Below are 24,488 nucleotides of genomic sequence, written 5' to 3' on the forward strand. Positions count from 1 at the left end.
CGCGCGCCCCCCCCCGCGGCCTACTTTAACCGAGCACCCTGCGCCTATATACACCATGCTGTCTAAATATCCCCCGGCGCGCCCGCGCGCACGACCTCGTACTGCGCGTGGGAGACGTCGTTGAGCGCCATGATGGGCGTCGCCCAGATCTGGATCTCGACGAGGATCGGGTCCGCGAGCGCGCTGGGCCGGAAGAGGCCGTTCACGTGCAGGTTGAAGGGCGTCTTGCCCGCGCCGAGCTTGTTCCGGAGCCGCACGACCCGCAGCGTCTGGGCCTCGTCCGCCGGGTCGCCGCGGATCGCGAGGAAGCAGTGCCAGAAGGCCTCGGCGTCGTCGCAGAGGACGGACGCGCGGAGCGCGTCCGTGACGCGCGCGCAGTGGGGCCAGTCGCCGCCGCCGCCCTCGCACGCCTCGGCGATCTTCGCCGTCATGCGCGGCGCGGCTTTCACGGACATGTCCCGCGCGCACTTGAGCGCGCAGCGCGCGCCCCACGCGCGCGCCGGCGGCGGCTTCACGGCCGCGAGCGGGCTGCCCGGCTCCGCGCCGGTGTCCTCCCCGTAGGTGCGCGCGCCGGGCACGAGCCGCCGGAGGTGCGCCTCGAAGTCGCCGTAGGACGCCGCCGCGAGCGCGCGGAGCAGCTCCGCGAGGCAGCCCCGGTCGAGCGCCGCGCGGTGCGCGGCGCGCGCGCGCGCCGTCGCGAGGCCGTCGAGGGCCGCTCGCAGGTCGGGCCTCTCCAGCGGCGGCTGCGCCGCGGGCGCCTCGACGTTGGCCAGGCCCCGCAGGTCCGAGCCCCAGGGCTCCGCGGCCAGGAACGACGCGCAGCGCCGCGCCATGACCTCGGACGTGCCGTTCATGGCCCAGAGCGCGTCGAGGCGCAGCACCTCGAAGCGGGACCACGTCGTCTCGGCGACGAGCTCGAGCACGTCGCCGAAGCCGAGCGCGGCGGCCTCGGGGCTCCCCGGGCCCCGGTCCGGCGCCGCGCCGCGCCGCGTGAACGCGCGGAGGTCCTCCATGCTCCGCCGCCGCCGCGTGCTCACGGCCACGGGCGCGGCGTCGCCGAAGAGCCGGGCGAGCTGCGCCTCCGGCGGCCCCGGGGCCCCGCCGAGCCGCGCGAGCTGCGCCTCGAGCGCGTCGCGCCGCGCGCGGCACGCCTCCGCCGCGGCCACGCGGTCCTCCCAGACGCTCCCCAGCGCCACGAGGTGCGCCCGCAGGTAGGCCATGCCCGCCGGGTCCGGCGCGTCGACGATCTCCGACGCCGCGTGGGACACGCAGTCGTAGAGCAGCTTCGAGGACCGCGACGTCGCGGCCTCGAACTTCGCCGCCGCAAAGGGCTCGCGCCGCAGGATCGCGTCGCCGAGCTTGAAGTCGCCCTCGTTGGACTTGATGTGGCGCGTGAGCCCGCAGACCGCCACCACGAACACGAAGAGCGCCGCGGAGCACGCGCCTTTGACGGAGTCGCCCGCGCGCGTCTCCGACACCGTCGCGTACAAGGCGAGGAACCAGAGCATGGCGTAGGCCAGGGACTCGACGACGTGGCTCGACGCCCGCGCCACGGGCCGGAACGCCGCCGTGAACCAGAGGTAGGCGGACACGCCGAAGAGGCAGAGCGCGACGCGGAGCGCGGGCGCGTTCGGCACGAAGATGACCTGGGCAGGAAAAGAGTGATTATTCAAGTTCGCTTCAACTTGAGTGTTTCGCGCGCGCGCGTTCCAGAAAGAGCATCCATGCTTCGAGCCGTTCCGAGAGATGATCGCTCGTCCAAAACCCAGCCGAAACGAGTGGAAAACGGCCGAGATAGGAGCCTTTGAAGTTGGGAATTTCGCTCTCTTTTCCTGCCCTGAAGATGACCGTGAGCCCGCCGAAGAGGAGGCGCACGAGCACCGCGACGGCCTCGAACCACCAGAACTGGGGCGTGTAGCGCTGCGTGAGGCTCGCGAGCGCGCCGTCGAGCTTCGCGAGCTCCGACGGCGGCGCGACGCGCCCCGCGGGCCGGTTCCGCCGGAGCGCCGCGAGCGCCGCGAGCGGCGCGCCGACGACGAACGCGGCGAGCATGAGCCCGGCGTAGGCGGCGTAGAGGTGCCAGATCGCGCCGTCGCAGGACACGGCGTAGTCCGACGCGAGCACGTGGCGCCGCCGGCCGCCCGCGACGACAAAGGGCCCGTCGCAGTGGAAGTGGCCGATGATGTGGATGCAGACCATGGGGTGGAAGAGGAGCAGGGCCGTCACGTAGTTCTTCCCGCAGCGGCGCCGCACGGCGCGCCAGTCGCTCTCCGGGTTGAAGAGGAAGACGCCGACGGCCGCCGCCGCGGCGACGACGCCGAAGAGCACGGGCACGAGCGTCGTGAGCGTCACGGACGTGTAGTGGTCGAAGATGGCGCAGGGCGAGAAGAAGAGCGACGTCAGGGGCTCGAGCGTGACGAACTCGAGGCCCGCGACGACCCAGGAGAAGGGCCGCGGGATGTCGACCTTCTCCAACTTGAGGAAGAGCACGGCGACCTGGCCCGCGAGCCAGAGCGTCTTCGCCGTCTCCCGGTACCAGCGCCGGTGCTCCGACGGCAGGTAGAGCTGCTCGACGCGCAGCGCCTTGGCGAGCGTCGCCGCCTGGCCCCCCGCGGCCTCCATCGTGTCCCGGACCCACTGCTGCTGCGCCTGCGCCGCCTCGGCGACGGCCAACGCCGCGGCGTCGACGACGGCCCGGGCCGCGTCGTCGCTCGGCCGCTTCTTGCGGTCCGCGTCGTAGGGTTTGATCCGTTTTGAGCCCCAGGACCGCCACGACGCCGGCAGGAGGGACCGCCAGGTGCCCTCGCGCCGCTCGCGGCGCGCCGCGGCGCCGCGCGCGCGGCGCCGCGCGACGAGCGCGAGCGCGCCGAGGGCCGCAAAGGCCATGAGCAGGCAGAGCGCGACGGACTCGGCGCTCACGGCGTCGCAGGGCAGGCACTTGCCGCGCTGGCCGCCCGAGGCGACGCGGTAGTGGCCCGCGCGGCACGCGTTGCAGAGGACGCCCTTGGAGTCGCCGCGGCAGAGGTCGTCGCCCGCCGCGGCGCCGCCCTTGCAGTTCTTCGACCGCGGGCACGCGTAGGTCGTCGTCGTCGCCGCGGACCCGCGCCAGTGGCCGCGGCGCACGACGAGCGTCGCCACCGTGATGCCCGCGACGTCGCAGACGTGGCCGTCCTCGTCGCAGTACTCGCAGTCGCCGTCGCGCGACATGTAGTGGCCGGCGACGCACGCGTCGCACGACGTCGAGGACGCGCCGATCGTCGTCGACGGCTCCGCGCAGGGGAGGCAGATGAGGGGGCGGCCGTCCGCCTCGTTGGAGTACCTGCCCTGGTCGCAGCCGACGCAGGCCGCGCGGCGGAAGAGGCCGTCGGCGCTCTGCGCGTCGTCCTCGAAGGTCCCCGACGGGCACTCGCCGAGCGTGCAGTTGGCGCCGTGGAACGGCTCGACGCAGGCGCAGGCGCCCGTGCCCGCGAAGCCCTCGTCGCAGGCGCCGCGCGACCGGCCGCTGCCGGCGACGCCGCACGTGTCGACGATGCGCGGCGCGTCGCGGTCCTCGCCGCCGCCCTCCGGGCAGAGGTCGCATGCGTTTCCCCAGAAGCCGCGCTGGCACTCGCCGCACTGGGCCCCCGTGAACCCGCTGAGGCAGCGGCAGACGGCCCCGTAGTAGGGCCGGTGCGTCGCGTCGCAGAACCCGTTCCCCGAGCAGTCGTCGGCCTCCTTCGTGCAGAAGCCGTTGGCGTAGAGGTGGAGGTCGCCGCCCTCGCCGCCGACGACGAGGTCGACGTCGCCGTCGCCGTCGACGTCCGCGAGCGCGGGCGCCGCGTAGTCGAGATTCGCGCCGAGCGCCTCGGCGCCCGCGAAGAACACGTTCGCGTTCACGTACTGGAACGACGGCGGCGCCGCGCCGTCGGAGTAGAAGAACCAGAAGCTGCCGTCCTCCGCGCCGACGACGAGGTCGAGGTCGCCGTCGCCGTCGAGGTCGCCCAGCGCGGGCGCCGCGTAGGCGCCGACGTCGAGCGCGCGGAGCGGGTTCGCCAAGCCCGCGCGCGCCTCGTAGGCCGGCGCGTGCCTGGTGCCCGCGTTCTCCCAGTAGGCGACGGAGCCGTCCGCGGCGCCGACGAAGGCGTCGAGGTCCCCGTCGCCGTCGACGTCGCCGAGCGCCGGCATGCTGTACCCGCCGACGGCGAGGCCGTCGAACGGGTCGTACTCGGCCTTGACCGTCGTGAACGCGGCCCCGGACGCGCCGCCGACGTTCCGGAGCAGGTAGAGGCCGCCCGACGCCGCCCCCAGCACGAGGTCCAGGTCGCCGTCGCCGTCGACGTCGCCGAGCGCCGGCGCGAACGCGAGGGCCTGGCCCGCGCCCATGTAGACGGGCCGCGCCTTGTCCGAGACGGAAAAGTCCGGCGCGGTCGGTGACCCGACGTTCCCCCAGCCCACGGGCGACCCGAGCCGCTCGCCGAGCACGAGGTCCAGGTCGCCGTCGCCGTCCGTGTCCCCGAAGGCCGGCATCGAGAAGCTCCCCGCGGCGACGCCCGCGAAGGGGTCCGCCGTGTCGGCGAGGAGCGTGAAGCGCGCGCGCGCCGCGGAGCTCAGGTCGTCGAAGTAGCGCAGCGCCGCGGCGTAGTCGTGCTCGGCGCCGCCGCGCGCGTGGACCGCGAGGTCCAGGTCGCCGTCGCCGTCGAGGTCCACCCACGTAGGCGAGCTCCAGCCGACCGTGTCGACGCCGTGGACGGGGCTCGCGGCGCCGGTCATCTCCACGAGGTCCGCGGCCGCGCTCGAGCCCTGGTTGTCGAAGAAGCGGAGCGCGCCCGCGCGGTCCCCGAGCGCGAGGTCCAGGTCGCCGTCGCCGTCGACGTCCCCAAAGTCCAGCTCCCCGTAGTAGGAGTCGAGCGCGATGCCGGCGACGGGGCTCGCCGCCCGGAGCTCGTAGGCGGGCCGCCGCGTCTGCCCCACGTGTTCGTAGTAGTAGAGCTCGCCGAGGCCGTCGTCGTCGGCGTCGTGGACGACGACGAGGTCGAGGTCCGCGTCGCCGTCCAGGTCCGCGAGCGCGGGGCGCGAGAAGAAGGCGATCTCGACGCCCGCGAAGGGGTTGTCGTCCGCCTCGGCGAACGCCGGCGACCGCGACGACCCGACGTTCTCCCAGTAGCGGATGCCGAAGACGTAGCCGTCGCCGTCGACGTCGCCGTTGACGAGCAGGTCCAGATCGCCGTCGCCGTCGACGTCGCCGAGCACGAGCGAGCTCCACTCCGACGTCGCGACGTCCGCGAAGGGGTTGTCCGCCGCCGCGGCGAACGCGGGCGTCCCGCGCGGGTCCGGGTCGTTCTCCCAGTAGGCCGCGCCCGCCGCGCCGGCCGCGACGAGGTCGACGTCGCCGTCGCCGTCGAGGTCCGCCAGCGCCGGCGCCGTCCAGTTCGCGGGGACGGCCTCGAAGGGCCCGTGCTGCGTGACCTCGACGAGGAAGTGGTGGTTGCCCGCGCAGAGGCTCGCGTCGCCGAGGCGGCAGAACGGCGTCGCGCTGGTGATCCAGTGGTGCCACCAGGGCGTCTTCGTCGGCGCGCGCGTGGCCGTGGGCGCCGCCGTGAGCGACGGCGCGGCCGTCGGCCGCGACGTCGGCGCGACGGACGGGCCCGCCGTCGTCGGCGGCGCCGTCGGGCCCGCGGTCGGCGCGGCGCTCGGCGACGCCGTCGCCGTCGGGGCCGGCGTGTCGCAGGTGCCCCAGGCGACGACGACCCCCGCGGCGAGGAGGAAGTCCGCCGCCGCGGGCGCGCCGGCGAGCGCGTGGCCGCCGACGGTCGCCGACACCTCGCTCGGGTACGTGTCGTTGCCGAGCGCCGCCGCGTAGCACCCGTCGTCGAGGCACGCGAAATCCACGGCCTCGTCGCCGCTCGCCAGCGCGCCCGTGAAGACCGTGACCGCGCCGCGCGCTATGGCCAGCGCCGCGCCCTGCCAGCCGTCGCCGTAGCTGTCTCGGAGGACGATCTCCGCGCACGGGTGGCTCGGCGCGGCCGTCGGGCGGGCGCTCGCCGACGGCGCGGCCGTGAGCGTCGGCGCGCGCGTCGCGCAGGAGCCCCAGGCGCCGACGCGCCCGGCCTCGACGGCGAAGGACGCGTTCGCCGGCGCGCCGGCCGTCGCGCGGCCGTCGACGACGACGGAGACCTCCGACGCGTAGAGGTCTTCGCCGACGGCGACGTCGTAGCAGCCGTCGGCGAGGCAGAGCTCGACGGTCTCGGAGTAGCCGCTGGCCAGCTGGCCGACGAGCAGCGGCGGCGACAGTGCGTCCTTCGCCCGGGTGACGACGACCGCCGCGCCCTGCCACCCGTCGCCGAAGCTGTCGAGCAGCACGACGTCGAAGCAGGGAGACGCGGCGCGCAGGCCGACGAGGACCAGGAACCGTGCGCGCATTGCGACCGCCGAACTACGGCAGCCCGTTAGCCGGCGTCATCCCACATCGCACCGGCACACAGCTCTGTTGTGTGAGGAATTCACCTATTTGCTTGAAGCGTCGATGAAGTCGCCCCAGAGGTTCACCTCCTCTTCACCTCCTCTTCACCACCGGCTGGACCGCAGGGTCGATATGGACTTGTGCTAAGTGGTCCCTCGAGACGCGCGAGATGGAAGTAACCACTGCGATTTACGCGTTGCGGGGCGCCGATGCGACTGCTAAGGCTCGCGCCACGGAAACTTTATATGACCTCGTGAATTTTCGTTGGGAAGCCCGGGAAAATAAGATCGCGATGCGAGAGGCCGGCGCCATCCCGCTGCTTGTCGCGCTGCTCGAGCACAGCAGTCACGTTACGAAAGAGCATGCCTTGGGGGTGCTGGGCGACCTCGCGTTCGGGCATGCCGAGAGCAAGGTCGCCATCGTGGAGAGCGGCGCCGTCCCGCTGCTCGTCGCGATTCTCGAGTGTGGTTATGGTCCCGCAGAGCATACCTCCTTGTGGTTGCTAGAGATTCTGACACACCACAACGAGGCCTGCTGCTTTGCGATCCGGGACGCCGGTGGGATCCCGCGGCTCGTCGCGCTGGTCAAGCAAAAATTTCCCGAGCGTCGGGCTGTCTCTGTGTTGCGCCACCTCTGTGCCAACAACGCCGCCGACATGGTCGCAATTGCGCTGGATCTTGGCGGCGTCGAGGCGATCGCCGAGCTCGCGCGGCGCGGCGGCGTGACCATCCGCCGGGACATTACCCTCGACAGCGCTGGCTCCAAGCGAAAAGCCGCGCTGGTCGTCGCCGCGCTGCTTCGTGACTGCGTCCCGGGATTCAAGTTGGCCCCGCGCGACATCAAGATGGCGATTGGGTCGTTTTTCTAGGACGACCCTTGGGTACCAAAGTAATCGTGGATCGCCCCCGCGTTACCGCCGACCTGCGGCGCCTTGATGGCGTCGATGGCGTCGTAGTCCGCGGGCGCCAGGATCAGGTCCTCGACGGCCGCGACGTCCGGGACGCGTTTTGTTACTTGTTTTGTCGCGCGCGCGCCGCACGTACGAAAATTACACAAGTCCCGCGGAGGTCCCGTCGGCCGCGACGCCCCCGACGACGTCGGCCGGCTCGCGGATGCCGAAGGTCGCTAGCGCCCCCAGGCACATGAGGGCCGACGTCACGGCGACGAGGAGCGCCGGCGACTCCGCGAGCGTCGAGTTGACGAGCTGCGCCGAGATGGACGCGACGCGGCCGATGGCGCAGAGGAGCCCGACGTGCGTCGCGCGCCGCGCGGCGTCGAAGGACTCCGCCGCGAGCGCGTCCAGCGCCGAGAAGCCCGCCGTCGTCGCCGCGTTGACGAGCAGCGCCGCGGCGACGGCCGCCGTCTTCTCCCAGGCCGCGAGGCCGTCGGCCTCGCCGCCGAGCGACACGGCGAGGAGTACGCAGGCGAGCGTCGCCGTGCCCATGGCCCCGGCCAGCAGCCTCTGGCGCCCCACGGCGTCGATCAGCGCGTAGGCCGCGACGTTGCCGGGCAGATTCGCCGCGGCGTAGTAGAGCGCGACGACGTACGTGTTCCCGATGTGGGCCTCGTCGACGATGACCGTGATCCACGTCGCGAGGCCGTAGTAGCCGAAGTAGAGGCCCCAGAAGGCCACGGCCAGGAAGAGGAAGACGCGCCGGCGCTCGTCGCGCTCGGACGACGCGCGCGCGCCGTCCGCCGGCGGGGCCCGAGCCGCGGCGTCGAGGACCTTCCGCTCGCCCGCGCCGCGCGCGAGGAACACGACCCCCGACGCCGCCGACGGCAGGGCCGAGCAGGCCGCGTAGACGCGCCAGGGCGCGGCCGCGGACGCGGACCAGTCGACGCGCAAATCGTCCGGCAGCAGACCCATCGCGAGCGCGGCCGCGAAGACGCCGCCGACCATCCAGAACGACGCGACGAAGGCGATGCCCCGCCCGCGCTTCGGCCCGTCGCTGACCTCCGCCGCGAGCGCGAAGAGGGGCGGCGTCGCCGCGCCGACGCCCGCGCCGGCCAAGACGCGCCAGAAGCACATGTCCGCGGCCGACCGCGCCGTCGACGCGCCGAGGCCGCCGAGGCACGCTAAAGCCATGGCGCCCACGAGCACGCGCGTCCGCGGCAGCTGGCCGCCCCACCGCGCCCCGTCGGCGAGCACGCCGCCGCCGACGCCGCCGACGAGCATGCCGCAGTAGACGCCGCTCGACACCGCCGCGCGCGACGCCGCCGCGGGGATGCCCGTGAGCAGGTAGCTCGTGCAGAGCACCTCGACGGCCTCGGCCGCATTCGCGAGGCCCAGCGCCGCGAGGCACCCCCAGGGCAGCGGGCCGCCGTCGTCGACGTCCTTCGTCGAGCAGCCCGACCGCCGGCTCGCGCCGTCGAGGAGGCCCTCGCCGGCGTCGTCCGTCGGCGGCGGCGCCCGCCGCACGACCATCTCGCTCTGCCGGAGCGACGGCGCCGTCTTGGTGTGTCGGGTATGGCTAGTTTTGAGCGCGCCCTGACGCGGAGAGGAGCTGATGAGGATGGCTGAAGTCGCCGTCGCCGCGGCCGTCCGCGCGGCCGACGTCGTCGTCGCCGCCGTCGTCGCCGCGCCGGTCCGCGGCCGTCGCGCCTCCGCCGTCGTCGGCCGCGAGTTGCCACAAGCAGCCGATAGATGCAGCCGATTGAGGTAAATTGAAGGCCATCTTGAAGGCAAGACCTCTTGGCCGCTCACGGTCGCGCCGCAAGACTCGCCGCAACGGGGGGGGGGACCCCCGAGGGATTGCCGCGACCATACCAGAAGTTCCTGCGCACGTCACTTAGCGCCCGGCGGGACTCTTCGCCAGGGCGGTGGGAAGCGGAGGTCGGGGGCCAATTCACCATCGCGCGCTCTTCGCGCGATCGTCAATCCGCACGGAGGGGGAATTCGTGGGGCTCGCTTCGCCCGGCCGCGGCGGCGGCGCCGGTGGGGCGCGGCGGCGGCGGCGGGCGGGACTCGCGGCGCGCTCTAGCCGGTCTTGCGGAAGAGCATGCCGTGGGAGACGATGAATTGGAACTTGCGCGCGTGGTCGCGGATGACGAGCGCCTCGGGCGTCTCCCTCTCGAGGTCGAAGCCGTTGGCCTTCATCTTCGCCTCGAGGGCCTCGGGCGAGAGCCACGACGCCTCGGGCGTGTACTCCTCCATCCAAGAGAAGGGGCTGACGATGTAGACGGCCCCGCCCGGGTTCACGAGGCCCGCGCCGAGGCGGTCGAGGAACGCGGCCGGGTCCGGGAGGCGGCAGAGCAGGTTCGCCGCGAGGACCGCGTCGAAGCCGCCGAGATCCGCGGGCAGGTCGCAGGCGTCGGCCCTGCGGAAGCTCAGGGCGCCGCTCGACGCGACGGCCGCCGTCGCGCGCGCGCCGCGGCCGCCGGCCTCGCCCGACCGCTCGTAGCGGAGCTCGCCCGCGGCGTTGAGCTCCGCCGCCGCGTCGACGAAGGACTGCGCGAAGTCAACGCCGACGACGTCGCCGAAGGCGCCGCTCTCGGCCATGGCGAAGGCGCTGCCGCCGACGGCGCAGCCGACGTCGAGCGCGCGCGCGCCGGCCGCGGCGCCCGTCGCCGCGACGAGGACGTCCGCGCAGCGCCGCGGGAAGTCGAGCGCGTCGCGGAGGTCGTAGGACGCCAGGTCCGCCGCGGGCCCGTCGAGGGCGCCCGCGCCGCCGTGGTGCAGGTCCAGGTAGGCCGCGAGCTGCGCGCGCGACTCGTACTTGTGGCCGCCCTCCTCGCTCTCCTTCTCCCTGACGTACGCGGGCGGCACCCAGCCCGCGGCCCAGGGCGGCGGCGCGTCGTGGGACGAGAGCTCCGGGTTGGTCGTGCCGCGGACGACGCGGAAGCCGATCATGTTGTGGAAGTGGGGCCGGAAGTGGAAGCGGCTGAACAGCGACGCCTCGTTGCCCGTGGCCACGAAGGACCCGCCGAGGATGAGCGCGTGCTGGCCGTCGAAGCAGGGCGTCGAGAAGTCCTCGTAGAGGGGCGACGCTTTGAAGCCCGGCAGCGCCGCGAACCAGTCCTCGCAGTACTCCCAGCAGTTGCCCGCGAGCGACGGGAACGGGAGCCGCGCCTGCGCGCCCGCGTCGACGGCCGACGGCGACCCGTAGGCGAGGCTCAGGTTCACGTCCTTGGCCCGGAGCTCCGGCGCGTCGAGCGCGACGGCGGCGTCGCGCGCCTCGTCGACGGCGGCGTCGCGGATCGACGGGCCGGCGCCCTCGGCGTCCGCGTTGACCTCGCGGAGCCGCGCGTACTCGGCCTCGCTGGGCAGCCGCAGGTCGCAGCCGAGCGTCGACGCGAGCCAGGCCGTGTAGGCCGCGGCCTCGTGCTTGTTGATCTCCACGGGGAGGCCCCGGGGCAGCGCCGACGTCTCCGCGAACGGGAGCCGGAGCGCGTAGTCGTGGAGGCCCTGGGGGCCCTTGGAGACCCAGAAGTGGGGCCACTTCGTGTTGCGGAAGGAGCGCCAGGCCCAGCCCTCCTCGGTCCAGTGCGCCGGGTCCGCGTAGCCGCCGGCCCTGACGAACTCGAGGAACTGGCCGTTCGTGACGGGCGTCCGCGCGCACTCGAACGCGGGCACGTCGATGGACCGCGACCCGTACTCGTTGTCCCAGGAGTAGGACCCGTGGGTCCGGGGCTTGCCCAGGGTCACGGTGCCCGCGGCGACGCGCCGGAGCTCGACGGGCGCGTCCTCGCCCTCGGCCCACGCGGACGCGTGGTCCAGGGGCCAGTGGTCCGGGCGGCGCACGCACTCGAGCGGCAGCTCGCGGATCAGGGTCGTCGACGTCTCGAGGTGGATGCGCTCGTGCTCGCAGATCATGCCGAGGGACCAGACGACGGCGTTGCTGTCCGTCGGCGCGCCCGCGGCGAGCGGCGCGTCGAGCGCCGGGTGGTTCCGGACGACGTCGAGGTAGACGTCGCGGCACCGGCGCCGGTAGTCCGTGACCGCGCCCACGGTCGGCCAGGCCGTCTGGGGCGTGTCGAGGTCGTCCCAGGACATCTCGTCGACGCCCGTCTCGAAGAGCACCTCCCACCGGGGCACGACGCCCTCGGTGATCGCGCCGGCGACGCCTACGAAGCACGACGGTGACCGTTTTCCACCCGAAATCTCTCGAACGTCGTCGCGGCCGCGGGACGCCGGGCGGCGCGGAGCTTGTTGATCGCGAGCGCGGCCGGGTGGCCGTAGTAGAAGATCATGGCGTGGCGCAGGCCGTGGGCCGGCGGCCGCACGAAGACGTCCTCGTCCTTGAGGCCGCTGAAGAGCACCTCCGTGAGCGCCCAGCCGTTCTCGAAGTAGGCCTCGAGCGCGGCGCGCAGCGCGGGCCCGCGGAGCCGCAGGTCCGGAGGCTTGAGCGACGACAGCGTCGCCGTCGCCGGCTCGAAGCCGGGGCAGGCCTCGGGCTCGAGGCCCGTCCAGTAGTCCGGGCACTGGCCCGGCGCCAGCGACGTCGGCGCCGCGGCCTTCTCGCTGAAGCGGCGCGCGAGCACCGGCAGCGCGCGGCCGCCTTGCGAGCCCAGCTGGCCGAGGCCCAGGGCGCCGCGGCGCGCGTTGAAGGCGAAGCAACTGGGGCCGCGCGCGAGCATCTGAATCGTCTTCACCGCCATAATCGCAGATTCAGCGGCGCGGTGCCTGCGTTCTTGCAGCACGCGACTTCAGCCGACGAGATCGTGGAAGAGCTCTCACAACAGGCTTGATTGAAGCGATTGGTGAAGTTTTGTGGCAAGGCGCATGCTCGCTCGAACTCGCACTGCGGTCCGCGCTGCGCTGCCCAGGACGCAGGCACGGATGGCCAGCGAGGCGGCGCACTACGACGCCGTCGCGTCGCACTACGGCGAGGCCGACTTTTACAAGCGCGGCCCCTACAGGGATTGGCAGCTCGCCGTCATCCGCGCGGCGCTGCGCCTCGAGCCCGGCGCGCGGCTCGCGGACGTCGGCGGCGGCGACGGGGCCTTCGGGCTCGACTGCGTGCGCGGCGTCGAGGGCTGGGCCCTCGAGGTCGTCGAGCCGTCCGCGGCGATGCGCGGCGCCGCCGGGTCCGCGCCGGACGGCGTGACGTTCGCCGCGCAGGACGCCGTCGCCTGGGCGCGGGACGCGGGCGCGCCGCGCTGCTCGCGCCTCCTGCTCAAGGAGGTCGTGCACCACGTCGACCCCGCGGCGCGCGCCGCGTTCTTCGCGGACGCGCGCGCTAACCGGCTCGCGGCCGGCGGCCGCGCGCTCGTCGTCACGCGGCCCCGGGTCGACATCGACTACCCCTTCTGGGACGCGGCGCGCGACGTCTGGGCCGCGCACCAGCCGTCGGAGGCCGACCTCGCGGACGAGCTGCGCGCCGCGGGCTTCTCCGCCGTCGACGTCTCCGTCGAGGCCTACGCCATGGAGCTGCCGCTGGAACGCTGGCTCGACCTCGTCGCCGCGCGCTTCTGGTCCACCTTCGCCCACTTCGACGACGCCGCGCTCGCCGCGGGCATCGCCGACGTCCGCGCGCGCGCGACGCCGGACGCGGCCGGCGCGATCCGCTTCGAGGAGCGGCTCGTGCTCATCGACGCCCAGGTCTAAGCGTGGGTCCGTTTCTTTTTTCTTGTGTTCACGCTGGTTGCGGCTTTTTGGTTTGGAGCTCCGCAATCTGCGCCGCCCCAACATCGTTGAGTCCGCGGACGGCGCTGAGCCCGCTGCCGCCCGCGGCCATGATGATAGATTGTAAAACGCACCAGAGCCTGCCGAAGGTTCGATAAACGTGCAATTGCGGATCACGGATGCGGAGGAATTACGGGCAGCCCCGGCAGCGCGCCGTCCACATTGCGACTTCATCATGAATTCATGATGCCCCTCGTCAAATAGCAGTTTTCGGCCCGCGCAACCAGCGGCGGCGGGGGCTTCGAACAATGGAAGCACCGCGCCAGGGTAGCTTGACGATCGAGCAGCCGCGCGCCGCGGACGACGGCGACGAGACGGTGTGCTGCGGCGTGTTTGAAAAGGACGACGAGGACGTCGAGTTCGGCTGCGTCGTCGGCCCCGTGCTGCTGTCCGTCCTCATCGTGGTCTGCGGCACCGCCAGCACGATCACGAGCAAGCTCCAGTACGAGGTCCGGTCCGCGGGCTTCGTCCAGTGCAAGTACCACGACGACGACGGCCACGCGGACGACGACCTCACGCGGCGCGAGTGCTTGTTCACCAAGCCCTGGTTCCAGACGCTGGTCATGAAGATCGCCATGTCGACGTGCCTCGGCATCTCCATGGTCGCAAAGTACTTCAACAAGCGCGCCAAGAGCGCGTCGCTCAACGCGGACCCGGAGCTCGGCGCGGGCCTCCTCGGCGGCGAGAAGCGGGCCGCGGGCGAGCCGACGATCAAGTCTATAATCTTCATCGCCATCCCCGCGCTCACGGACCTGCTCCAGACGGTCCTGAGCCAGGCGGGCCTCATCTGGGTGAGCTCGTCGGCGTACCAGATGACGCGCGGCTCCGTGATCATCTTCACCTGCGCGCTCTCCGTGCGCTACATGGGCAAGAAGATGGAGTCCGTCCACTGGGTCTCCGTGCTCATCGTCTGCCTCGCGATCGTCGTCGTCGGCGTGAGCGGCGTCTTCGGCGCGTCCGACTCCGGCGGCGCGTCCGCGGGCGAATACATCCTCGGCCTCATGCTCATCCTCCTGGGCCAGGTCGTCGGCGCCGTGCAGTTCGTCCTCGAGGAGTGGCTCATGAACGAGTGCGACGTCACGCCGACGCTGCTGGTCGGCTGGGAGGGCGTCTGGGGTATGGGCTACTTCCTCATCCTCGCGCCCGTGCTCTCGTACACGCCGACGGTCAACGACGACGGCGAGCTCGCGTCCGCGTCGACGATCTGGCACGAGAACTTCGCCGAGACCTGGGACCAGCTCAAGAACTCGACGGACCTGATTATTCTGACCATCCTGTCGATGATCGCGCTCCTGGTCTACAACCTCGTCGGCAACATGGTCACGAAGCAGCTCTCCGCGATCATGCGCTCCATCCTCGAGTCGTGCCGCACGCTCGGCGTCTGGATCACGTCCATCGTCATCTACTACGGCTGGCACGACTCCAAGAGCGGCGAGGAGTGGACGAACTGGTCCTACCTCGAGTTCGTCGGCTTCGTCCTGCTGGTCTACGGCACGGTCGCGTACAAGGAGATCCTGCCCATCCCGGGCATCTCCAAGCCCGCGCCCCAGGTCGAGCAGTGAGCCGCCCTCGCGCGAATTTTATGTGCTCGTTAGCGATTGTGGGGGGGGCGGAGCGTGACGAGGCGTATAAAAGGGGGCGAGCGCGAAATCGGACTGCCACGGCGTCGTCCGAGTCCGCGTCATCGAGTTAATTTGCACGGCGCGGCGCCCGATTCCCGAGGACACAACTACCTTAAGGGGCCTACTCCTGCTTCTTCGCGAGGCACTTCTCCTCGCTCTTCTTCCACTTGCAGCCCGCCTTTTTGCACTTTTTGGATTTCTTCTGCTTCGCGCAGTCCGCGCACTTCTCCTTCTTCGCGTTCCACGCGCAGCCGGCCTTGGTGCACTTCTTTTCCTTCTTCTGCTTCTTGCAGGAGACTCCCGAGGAGGCCACGCACTGCCCCTTCTTCCACTCGCAGCCGCCCGCCTTCTTGCAGGGCTTCTTCTCCGCGTTGGACCCGCACGTCTTCGAGTGGCACTTGTTCGTCTCGTCCCACTGGCACAGCGTTTGGCCCTTCTTTTCGAACTTGAGGCACTTCTTCTTCTTCTTCTCGAGCTTCTTCTTCTTGCAGGGGTCCTTCTTCCCCGTATCACCGCCGCTAGCCGCGAAGCCGGCGGTCGTCGTCGTCGCGCCGACGACCGCGCCAGAGTCGCCGCCGCCGCCGATAACGACGACGTCCGCGAACGCGTCGGCGGCGTCGAGCGCCTCGGCCTGCGCGACGACCTCCTCCGCGACGGCCTCCGGCGTGAGGTCTCTCGCCAGTATCTCGTCGATCTCGTCCGCGTTCGAGGCCGACGCCGCGTTCACGAAGAACACGACGACGATGACGCCGTCGATCGTTTCGATCGTCACCTCGACGTCGCCCGCATCCACGTCCGCGCCCGCGATGGCCGCGACCGTCGCTGCGAAGACGTCGGAGTTGTCGACCGCATCAGCGAGGGTCATGCCGCCGATGTCGAGCTCGCCCGCGACCCCGGGCGGCGCCGCGGGCGCGGGCGTCGTCGTCGTCGTCGTCGCGGGCGTCGTCGTCGTCGACGCGGGCGTCGTCGTCGTCGGCGCGGGCGTCGTCGTCGTCGGCGCGGGCGTCGGCTTGGCAGTTGGATCGGCGGACGGGTTGGGCGTCGGCGTAGACGAGGCTGGCTCGGTCTCGGGCTGGGGCGTCGGCGCGGCCGTCGGCGCGGTCGTCGAGGCCGTCGGCGCGGCGGTCGGAGCGGCCGTTGGCGCGGCCGTTGGCGCGGCCGTTGGCGCGACCGTCGGCGCGGGCGTCGGCGAGAGGTCGCAATTCGGTGAGCACTGGGGTACGTCGCAGTAGTCCCAGCGATCCGGCCGCCCGTCGGCGCCCTCGGGCGCGTCCGCGTTGAAACACCACGCCCCCCCGCTTTTGCCGTCCGGGTTGCGGCAGAAGTTGTGGTCGCCGAGGCCCGTGTTCGGGTAAGGGTTCCCCCCCCCGCACGCGAAACACATGTCGTTGGAGGAGAAGTCGTCGTCGTCGAACAAGCCGCACCAACTTGGGTTGCCCTGGTACGCGGCGCAACCGTCGCCGTCTTGGTCCGTCGCGCCGTAATCCGTGTCGAGATATGTGTGCGCGTTGGGTTGCTGCGACGTCCAGTACTGGCACGGCCGGCCCGTCCTATCCTCTGCGACGAAGCCCCGGTAGTCGCTGTCGTCAGGATCATGGGCGCAGGGAGTCGTGCAATCCTCGGACGTCGGCGCGAACGTGCTCGTCGGCGCGTCGGTGCCTTCCTTCCGGCCGTAGACCTCGATCCTCCAAGACACGAGTTCGCCGTTCTGGTCGCCGTCGTCGTCGCCGTAGACAAAACCAGGATAGGCCCACTCGGGGAAGCTCGAGCCATCCGTCGTGCCGCGGCGCTTGTCCGCGACGCGGAGCGTGAAGGGGCCCAAGTCCGCGGCTTCACCCCAGTGGCGCAGCGTCAGGTACTTCCAGTCGGAGTAGCGCGTGGATGCGTCGTACATGTCGTCCGTCAGGATGCTCGTCACGCCGTTCCGTTCGAGCTCGATCCAGAGTTCGCCGCGGTGGGGATGTTTGATCGTCACATAAACCACCACAGATTCGATGAGAAACTCCGCCTCGGGGACCTCGATTTCCGACTCGACCCAGTGCTCCGCGCCGTCGAAGTCGAGGATGACCGCTCCCTCGTGCTTCGCCGCCTCGAGCTTCTGCTCCTCCGGCCAGTTCGTCCAAGTCTGCGCCGCCCGCACCGCGGCGAGCGCGTCGACCAACCCGAAGCCGTACTTGTAGCTGTGGCTCACGCCCGCGAGGTTCGTCGTCCACGAATCGTCGCTCGCGAGGTCGACGCGCTGCGACGTCGACGCCAGGATGCCTTGGACGTCGCGCCACCCGAGTTGCGGGTTCGCCTCGAGCACGAGCGCCGCGACGCCCGCCACGAGCGGGCACGCGAACGAGGTGCCGACTCCGATGTCGCCGCAGTCGCCGGTCGCGCCGACGACGACCGGTATGGCGGCGATCATGCCGTGGACGTCGTCGTGGTCGCTGGCGGGCGCGACGACGAAGGTCGCCGGGCCGCCCTCGCTGTACGAGGACTTCCTCAGGTCCCTGCCGACGGCGCCGACCGTAATCGCGAAGCGGTTGTTCATGTACTCGAGCTGCTGGTAGTAGCCCGCGTGCTCGTAGCCGTTGCCCGTCGCCCACACGTAGATCACGCCCTTGCCGCCGCGGCCCTCGGCGGCGCCCCGCTCGAGCGCGCGGAAGGACTGCCACGCGTTGATCTGGACGCCGTCGCAGCTGGCGTAGAGGTAGTCGAACCTGCGGCACGCGTCCTCGTCGGACTCGAAGTACCACTCGCAGTGATCCGCGATCGCCGCGTGGCAGGCGTGCGAGACGGCGCTCGCCGTCCAGTCCTGGCCGGCGCACGACGTCGCGCAGAGGTCCGCCGCGGACTGCGCGGACCACGCGTCGTCGGAGACGAACGGACACGCGTCGTCCGACGAGAGGCGCCGCTCGTCCGGGTTCGCGCCCATGCTTCGACACTCGTCCCAGCCCCACGAGTTCGAGCTCACGTCGACGGGGCGGTCGGCGTCGTAGATGGCCCGCGCGTCCGGGGTCGTGCCCCCCTCCCCCATGATCTTGCAGGAGGTGAGACTCGCGCCGTGGGCCACGCCGACGCCGCAGTGCGAGTTCGCGCTCCCGACGGCCAGCGACGCGCACGCCGTGCCGTGGCCGTCTTCGCCGCCGGGAAGGTAGAGGTCGCAGCTCGCCGGCCACTCTTCGAGCTTCGCGAGGTCGGGGTGCGACGCGTCCACGCCGTCGTCGACGATGTCGACCACGACGCCGGCTCCGGTGATGCCCATCGCCCAGACTCGCGGCGCGTTGATCGCCTCGAGGTGCCAGGCCTGCGCTTCGTAGTAGGCGTCCGCGTACGCGCTCGCTTCGCAGGTCGCGGGATCCGCGTAGTCCTCGAGCTCGCACGTGAACGCGGCGGTCCTCTCGCTCCACGGGAGGCCGTCTCGGAGAAGCGAGGTGCGCGTCGGCACGGCGTCCGCGGACGCGCACACGCCCTCCTTCGCGCAGAAGACGCAGTCGGCCGCGACGGCCCCGCACTGCTCGCACGTGACCGCGGAGAAGCACGGGTCGCAGTCGACGTCGCAGTCGCAGTAGCCTATGTCGACGTCGCACCCGGAGTCGAGCTGGTACGGGCAGTCGCACGCCGTGACGTCGACCGCCCCGGCGGAAGAGGCGACGAGCGCCAGGGCCGCGACGAGGCGCGCGGCGCGAGGCGGCATGAGGCCGTGGCGCGCCTACGGGCGAGGTCGTCGTCAGGAGGGGGGTCGAGTTTCGGGAGGGGGTCGGGGGCGTCTGCCGCGGGACTCGCGACCCGGGACGATCGCTCCGCTCGACTCGAGCGACGATATTTTCGATCGACTATCGCCGCGCCAGGCGCCGGCCGTCTCCCCGTCGACGAGAGCGGCGAAAAGACACGCGGACGCCGCCGCGTGCGGTGCGGGGGGACCTCGGAGCGCCGACAAATTGGCTTGCTCAAGTCGCGTGGCGCACCTCAAAGCCTTGATCTGCGGCAAAAATTTTGAGGCTTTTTAGGCTCACCGAGGCCTACCTCGCCTACGCCTACGCCTGCCCGCCCACCGCCACGTACGTCCGCCTTCATCGACACGGCTGGTGCGACTTACAAGAGCGGCGAGAAGTGCACCGACTGGTCCTACCTCCGTTTCCTAGGCTTTTGGTGGACATCGCGCGTCGAACCGGCGTCGTCGCGGCCCGCGGACTGGGCTCGCGATCGCGCCTAGAGCTACGACCATGATCGCGCCGCGTCCACGCTCACTGCGGTGCTCATGAGCGCGGTTTCCCGCGACGTAACACGAGAGCGGCGTCGCGGACTGGCGCGTGCGGACTGCAATCTACCTTCAACTTGCAGTGATCTTGCACTCCCGGTCGGCAGCTCAGCATGGAGCCTCTCAGTGCGCCGAGAGCGTGATCATATAGCAAGCGTTCGCTCGAGCGCTCGCCGCGCAACTGCTGCGCGCGCGACAGCCGCGCAACTGCTGCGCGCGCGATAGCCGCGCGACGCGAGAGCACGGCCAGCCATGTTCTGCCTCGACTTCGCGCTCTCCTTCGCCTGCTTCGGCTACGCGACGTCCGAGTCGAAGAAGCGCGGCTACGACCTCTGGCGCGCGCCGTACGTCTTTGGCCTCGGCGCGCTGTCCGGGCTCTTCGCGGCGACGGCGCTCTACCCCTTCGACCTCGTGCGCCAGATCGCGCTCGACGACGGCGCGGCGCCGGGGCGGCGCGCCGCGGGCGGCGCGGCGCGCGCCGTGACGACGACGCCCCAGTTCGCGGCGTCGTCGATCCCCTTCTCCTGCCTCTACTTCGGGCTCTACTTCTCCGGCGCGTCCGGCGACGCGCCCGTGCAGGAGCGCGTCGCGCGCGCGTTCGGCGCGTCCGGCGTCGCGCTGGCCGCGGAGCTGCCCTTCGACAAAGCGAAGATCGCCATCGCCGGCGGCGCGCGCAACGCCGCGCTCTTCTCGCTCCTGCGCTGGCCCTTCTGCAGCCTGCTGCTCGTCGCGTTCGAGACCGCGTCGCGACGGTGACGGTGCTAATTTTTAGCCGCGCGGCGCTTACTGCCGCACCTCCTCGTCCGGCGGCGCGGGCGGCCGCGCCTTGGCGTCGCGCATGGCCTTCTTGAGGGCGAGCTTCATGAGGAACTTGTGCAAGTCCTTCTTGCCGCCGGACGCCTCCTCCGGCGCGCGCTCCGGCGCCTCGGCCGCGCCGTCGCTGTCGCCGGCGAACTCGAAGCGGACCGTGAGCGACATGGACGCGGGCGAGCCCGCGTCGCACTCGACGTCGTGGTAGAGCCCCGCCGGGAGCACGAGGCAGTCGCCCTCGCGGAGCACGGCGAGCTCGCCGGCGACGAGCGTCGGCGCGGCCTCCGACAACCCGAAGACGTCCTCGATGGACCCGTCGACGCAGTGGTCCTCCGTGTTGCCCGCCTCCAGGACGCCGCGCGGGAGCCGCGCCGCCGCGACGGCGTCCGCGACGCTCGAGCGGCTCGACAGGAAGAAGCGCTTGCTGCCGACGGCCTGGTAGACGAGCGCGTGGACGTCGTCCTTGTGGAGCGGCGTCCGCGAGCCCCCCGCGCCGGCCCAGAGGCTCGTCGACGTCACCGCGAGCGCGTCCGCGAGGGCCGGCCCGAGGATGGCGTCGACCTCGCCGGGCCGCAGCTCCAGGTCGCCGCGGAGCTGCCAGCCGGGCGCGCCGCGGCTCTCGCCGAGCCACCGGAGGAACTCCAGGGACGGCTTGATCGCCGCGCGGCTCTCGTGGCACTTCTGGCGCGAGAACGCCGTCATGGCGCCGCTCGACGCCGGGTAGAACGTGAGGATCTGGCGCGTCGCCGCCTCGGCGACGGCGCCGGACCAGGTCCGCGCCGACTCCGCCAGGGCGCCGCGGACGACGGCGCCGCGCGTCGGCGCCTCCGCGAGCGACCGCACGAGGTCGACGGCCGGCGCCGCGCCCAACGCCGTCTCGTCGTCTCTGCACTTCGCGCACCAGCCCATGGTGCGGCGTCGGCGCTGCGTCGGTCGCGCGCAGGATGGTCGGCTTCCAGGGGCTGCCGCTTCGCTAACCTCTGCACGTATACCGCACGTATCCAAAGCTGCCCGGCGCACCGGCCGCGGGCAGCTCGGTTCGAAAAGCGGGCAGCGTTTGCTGCCACCGCCGCCCGACAGGTCGCCGCGTCGTCCGGCACCATGTTGATGAGCCGCCAGCCCGGCCGCATGCGCGGCGGGCGCAACAACAAGACCCAGCCCGAGTCCAAGTCGGCGAAGCTGACGCGCCTCGACGAGTACATCAAGAAGCGCGGCGCCGGCGTCGGCGACGCCGCGGGGGCAAAAAGGGTGGGGAGCGGAGGCGTCGCGCGCGCACGGCGCGCGCCAGAGAAAGACGCCGAGCGCGCGCCGTCCGCCCCGGGAGACGGCCGCGCGCGCGCGCCGCGACGCCGCGCGGCCCCCTCTATAGGCGCGACTACACGGGCGCGCTCGCGCTCCTCGAGTTCAACCGCAAGGGCGCGGACGCCCAGGAGCAGCAGGACGCCCTGCTCTGGATCGGCTACTGCGCCTGCCACCTCGGCAACTACCAGCGGGCCTACGACGCGTACAGCGAGATCCTGACGGGCGCGGTGCAGGCGTCGAACTCGCAGCAGCGCAAGCTCGAGGCCGAGGGCAAGGACGGCGAGGCCAAGGCCGCCGGCGGCGAGGCCAAGTCGCAGGCCGAGTTCTTCGAGATCCCCCGCGAGGTCCACCTCTACGCCGCGTGCTGCCTGTTCTACATGCAGATGTACAAGGAGGCCGAGGAGACCGTGGGCCACTACGACGAGGAGGAGACGAGCTCGCTGGACCGCCGGGTGCGCGCGGCGACGACGCCGAGCGCCATCGCCGCGCGCCGGCGCCAGATCCAGCAGGAGGCCAACGCCGAGGGCGGCCGGGGCGCGGGCTCGCTGAGCGACGACGACGTCGCGAAGCGCGTCGACCGCGAGCTCCGCCTCGAGGACACGTCGAAGCGCGCGCCGGAGCGGGCGTTGCGGAACCGGCTGCTCTTCCACATCGCCCACAAGCGCGACGACCAGGACAAGCTCATGATGCGGCACCAGGACCTCACGGACACGAACGAGGACCAGCTGTCGCTCGCGGCGATCCACTACCTCCGGTCCCACTTCCAGGAGGCGACGGACATCTACAAGCGGTTGCTCCTGGAGAACCGCGACGACCTGGCGCTGAACGTCTACGTGGCCATGTGCTACTACAAGCTCGACTACTACGACGTGTCGCTCGAGATCCTCGCCGTCTACCTCCAGGCGCACCCCGACAGCGCGATCGCGGTCAATTTGAAGGCCTGCAACCACTTCCGCCTCTACAACGGCAAGGCCGCCGAGGCGGAGCTCAAGGTCCTCGCGGACCAGGGCCACGCCCTCCAGGCCAACGACCTCATCCGCCACAACCGCGTCGTCTTCTCGCAGGGCGAGGGCGCGCTCCAGGTCCTCCCCGCGCTCGGCGACTTCATCCCCGAGGCGCGCCTGAACCTCGTCATCTACTACCTGCGCCACGACGGCATGCAGGAGGCCCACGAGCTCATCAAGGACGTCGAGCCGTCGACGCCCCAGGAGTACATTTTGAAGGGCGTCGTCAACGCGTCCGTCGGCCAGGCGCTCTGCTCGCGCGAGCACATCAAGATGGCCCAGCAGTTCTTCCAGCTCGTCGGCGCGTCGGCGTCCGAGTGCGACACGATCCCCGGCCGCCAGTGCATGGCGTCCTGCTTCTTCCTCCTCAAGCAGTTCGAGGACGTGAACATCTACCTCAACTCGATCAAGGCCTACATGTACAACGACGACGACTTCAACTGGAACCACGGCATCTCCCTGGCCCAGACGGGCAACTACAAGGCCGCCGAGGAGGCGCTCCTCCTCGTCCAGAACGAGCGCTACAAGACGGAGTACTGCTACATCTCCTGGCTCGCGCGCTGCTACATCATGAACGCGCAGCCCAAGAACGCGTGGGAGCTCTACCTGAAGATGGACACGTCCAACGAGTCCTTCAATTTGCTCCAGCTCATCGCCAACGACTGCTACCGCATGGGCCAGTTCCTCTACGCGGCCAAGGCCTTCGACGTGCTCGAGCGCCTCGACCCGGACCCGGAGTTCTGGGAGGGCAAGCGCGGCGCGTGCGTCGGCGTCTTCCAGCAGGTCGTCGCGGGCAAGGCCGCCAAGGAGGACCTCCGCGACGTGCTCGCCATGGTGCGCAACACGTCCAACCCCCAGGTCGAGTACATGGTCCGCGTCATCTCCAAGTGGGCCGCGAGCTCCGGCATCAAGATCTCCTGAAGGCTCCTCCCCGATGGCGCCTGGGCCATCGACCTCGCCGCGAGGCCGGGGCCCGCGCCGTCGCCGCGACCGTGAGACGCGGGGCGCGGGTAACGGTAAGCCGCGAACCAACTTAGAGCCAACGGAAGCCGCGAAAAACTTACAGCCGGTAGGAGTGGAGCGCGCTGCCCGTCGCGAGGAACCGGTCGAGCTCGGCGTCGCGCGCGTCGTCGCGGGGCCCGCGGTTGCCCAGCGCGAGCCGCGCCTCCGGGTGCGCGACGAGGTGCGCGCGGAGCCGCGCGAGGTGCGCGCGCGTGACGTTGCGCCGCGCCCCCGGCGTCGCGTAGCGCGGCGGTTCGGCCGGCGTCGCGAGCCAGCGGCGGCAGCGGAGCAAGAGCGGCACTACGACGGCCGCCGCGGCCGCGGCCGCGCCGCGGCGCGCGTCGCGCGGCGCCGACGCGATCGCCGCGAGGCCCGCGGCGCGCAGGACCACCGCGGCGACGGCCGTCGCGGCCGCGTGGGGCCACCGCGCGGCCGCCGCGGCGCGCCGCCGCGCGGCCGCGAAGCCGAGCGCCGGCACGAAGAAGCCGCGGCCGTCGTCGTAGACGCAGTCGTCGTCGTCGTCGTCGCCCGCGTCCGGGTCCGGCCTTCCTAGAACCCAGGCGCCGCCGACGGCGAGGAGGAGCGCCAGCAACGCGGCCGCCGCGTCGCCGCCCGCGGGCGAGAGTTTGACGACGACGCCCGACGCGGAGCCGAATTCGACGCGGACGACGTCGTCGGCGACGAGCGCCGCCAGCATCTCCGCGAGCGCCGGGGGCAGCGCGGGGCCCGCGGTGAAGACCGCGGCGGCGGCGGCGGCGGCGAACGCGGCGGCCCGCGGCAGGCACCGCGACGCGACCGCCGCGGCGACCAAAGCGGCCGCGGCGCCGCGCCGCGTGACGCGCCACGTCCGCGGGAGCCGCGCCCCGGCCCGCGAGCCGGCGGCGGCGCCCAGGGCGGCGCCCAGGGCGGCGCGAACGACCCGCGGGGACGCGGCCGCGCCCCCGAAGCGCCAGAGGAGCGCGCCGCCCGCCGCGCGCAGCGCGGCGTCCCGCGCGCCGCGCGCCGCCTCCCCGCGGCCGCCGGGCCAGCCGTCGTCCCAGAGCGCGACGGCGCCGAGCACGCAGCCGGGCTCCGCCGACGTGAAGGTCCAGGCGCCGCCGGGGTGCTCTTCGCAGCGGCCGTCGCTCGCGCAGGCGACGCGCTCGACGCGGCCGCCGGGCCGCCGGAGGACGAGCGACGGCGCCGCGGACCGCGCCACGGACCAGGCGAAGGACGCGTTGGCGCCCGGGGGGGCGAGCGCGCCGCGCGCCGCGGCGCTCGCGCGCGGCGCGAGCCCGAAACGCGCCTCGAGGAGCTCGAGCGCGGCGACGAGGTCCGCGGCGCCGCGCGGCGCCGCGCACGACCACGCCGGCGCCTCGCCGGGGCTGGCGACGTCGGCGTCGACGAAAAGCGGCGCCTCCGGCGGCGGCGGCGCATCAGCGGCCGCGGCGCGTTGCGG

General features: G+C 72.1%; 6 protein-coding genes across 6 annotated transcripts; 3 read left to right on the top strand and 3 right to left on the bottom strand.

Moving 5' to 3' along the window:
- Positions 1-62: 62 nt before the first annotated feature.
- On the bottom strand, positions 63-6,399 carry AURANDRAFT_61267 (hypothetical protein; the record flags this gene model as incomplete). The annotated part of the gene is made up of 2 exons (XM_009035121.1): positions 63-1,646; positions 1,849-6,399. 2 exons carry the CDS (start codon positions 6,397-6,399, stop codon positions 63-65), a joined length of 6,135 nt encoding a protein of 2,044 aa, XP_009033369.1.
- A 1,088-nt stretch (positions 6,400-7,487) lies between these two features.
- Positions 7,488-12,016, bottom strand: AURANDRAFT_61268 (hypothetical protein; the record flags this gene model as incomplete). Its single annotated transcript, XM_009035120.1, has 3 exons — positions 7,488-8,891; positions 9,453-11,503; positions 11,569-12,016. 3 exons carry the CDS (start codon positions 12,014-12,016, stop codon positions 7,488-7,490), a joined length of 3,903 nt encoding a protein of 1,300 aa, XP_009033368.1.
- A 433-nt stretch (positions 12,017-12,449) lies between these two features.
- AURANDRAFT_61269 (hypothetical protein) lies at positions 12,450-12,986 on the top strand (the record flags this gene model as incomplete). The annotated part of the gene is made up of 1 exon (XM_009034836.1): positions 12,450-12,986. The coding sequence occupies one exon, from the start codon at positions 12,450-12,452 to the stop codon at positions 12,984-12,986; it is 537 nt and encodes a 178-aa protein (XP_009033084.1).
- A 326-nt stretch (positions 12,987-13,312) lies between these two features.
- Positions 13,313-14,626, top strand: AURANDRAFT_61270 (hypothetical protein; the record flags this gene model as incomplete). Its single annotated transcript, XM_009034837.1, has 1 exon — positions 13,313-14,626. One exon carries the CDS (start codon positions 13,313-13,315, stop codon positions 14,624-14,626), a length of 1,314 nt encoding a protein of 437 aa, XP_009033085.1.
- A 181-nt stretch (positions 14,627-14,807) lies between these two features.
- Positions 14,808-18,368, bottom strand: AURANDRAFT_61271 (hypothetical protein; the record flags this gene model as incomplete). Its single annotated transcript, XM_009035119.1, has 1 exon — positions 14,808-18,368. One exon carries the CDS (start codon positions 18,366-18,368, stop codon positions 14,808-14,810), a length of 3,561 nt encoding a protein of 1,186 aa, XP_009033367.1.
- A 2,735-nt stretch (positions 18,369-21,103) lies between these two features.
- On the top strand, positions 21,104-22,969 carry AURANDRAFT_20530 (hypothetical protein; the record flags this gene model as incomplete). Its single annotated transcript, XM_009034838.1, has 3 exons — positions 21,104-21,271; positions 21,377-21,451; positions 21,641-22,969. Coding segments are annotated over 3 exons (1,572 nt in total), but the record flags the coding sequence as incomplete, so codon positions are not given.
- Between the last annotated feature and the right edge of the window lie 1,519 nt (positions 22,970-24,488).

Source organism: Aureococcus anophagefferens (genome assembly GCF_000186865.1).
Source record: "Aureococcus anophagefferens unplaced genomic scaffold AURANscaffold_2, whole genome shotgun sequence".
Lineage (NCBI taxonomy): Eukaryota > Pelagophyceae > Pelagomonadales > Pelagomonadaceae > Aureococcus > Aureococcus anophagefferens.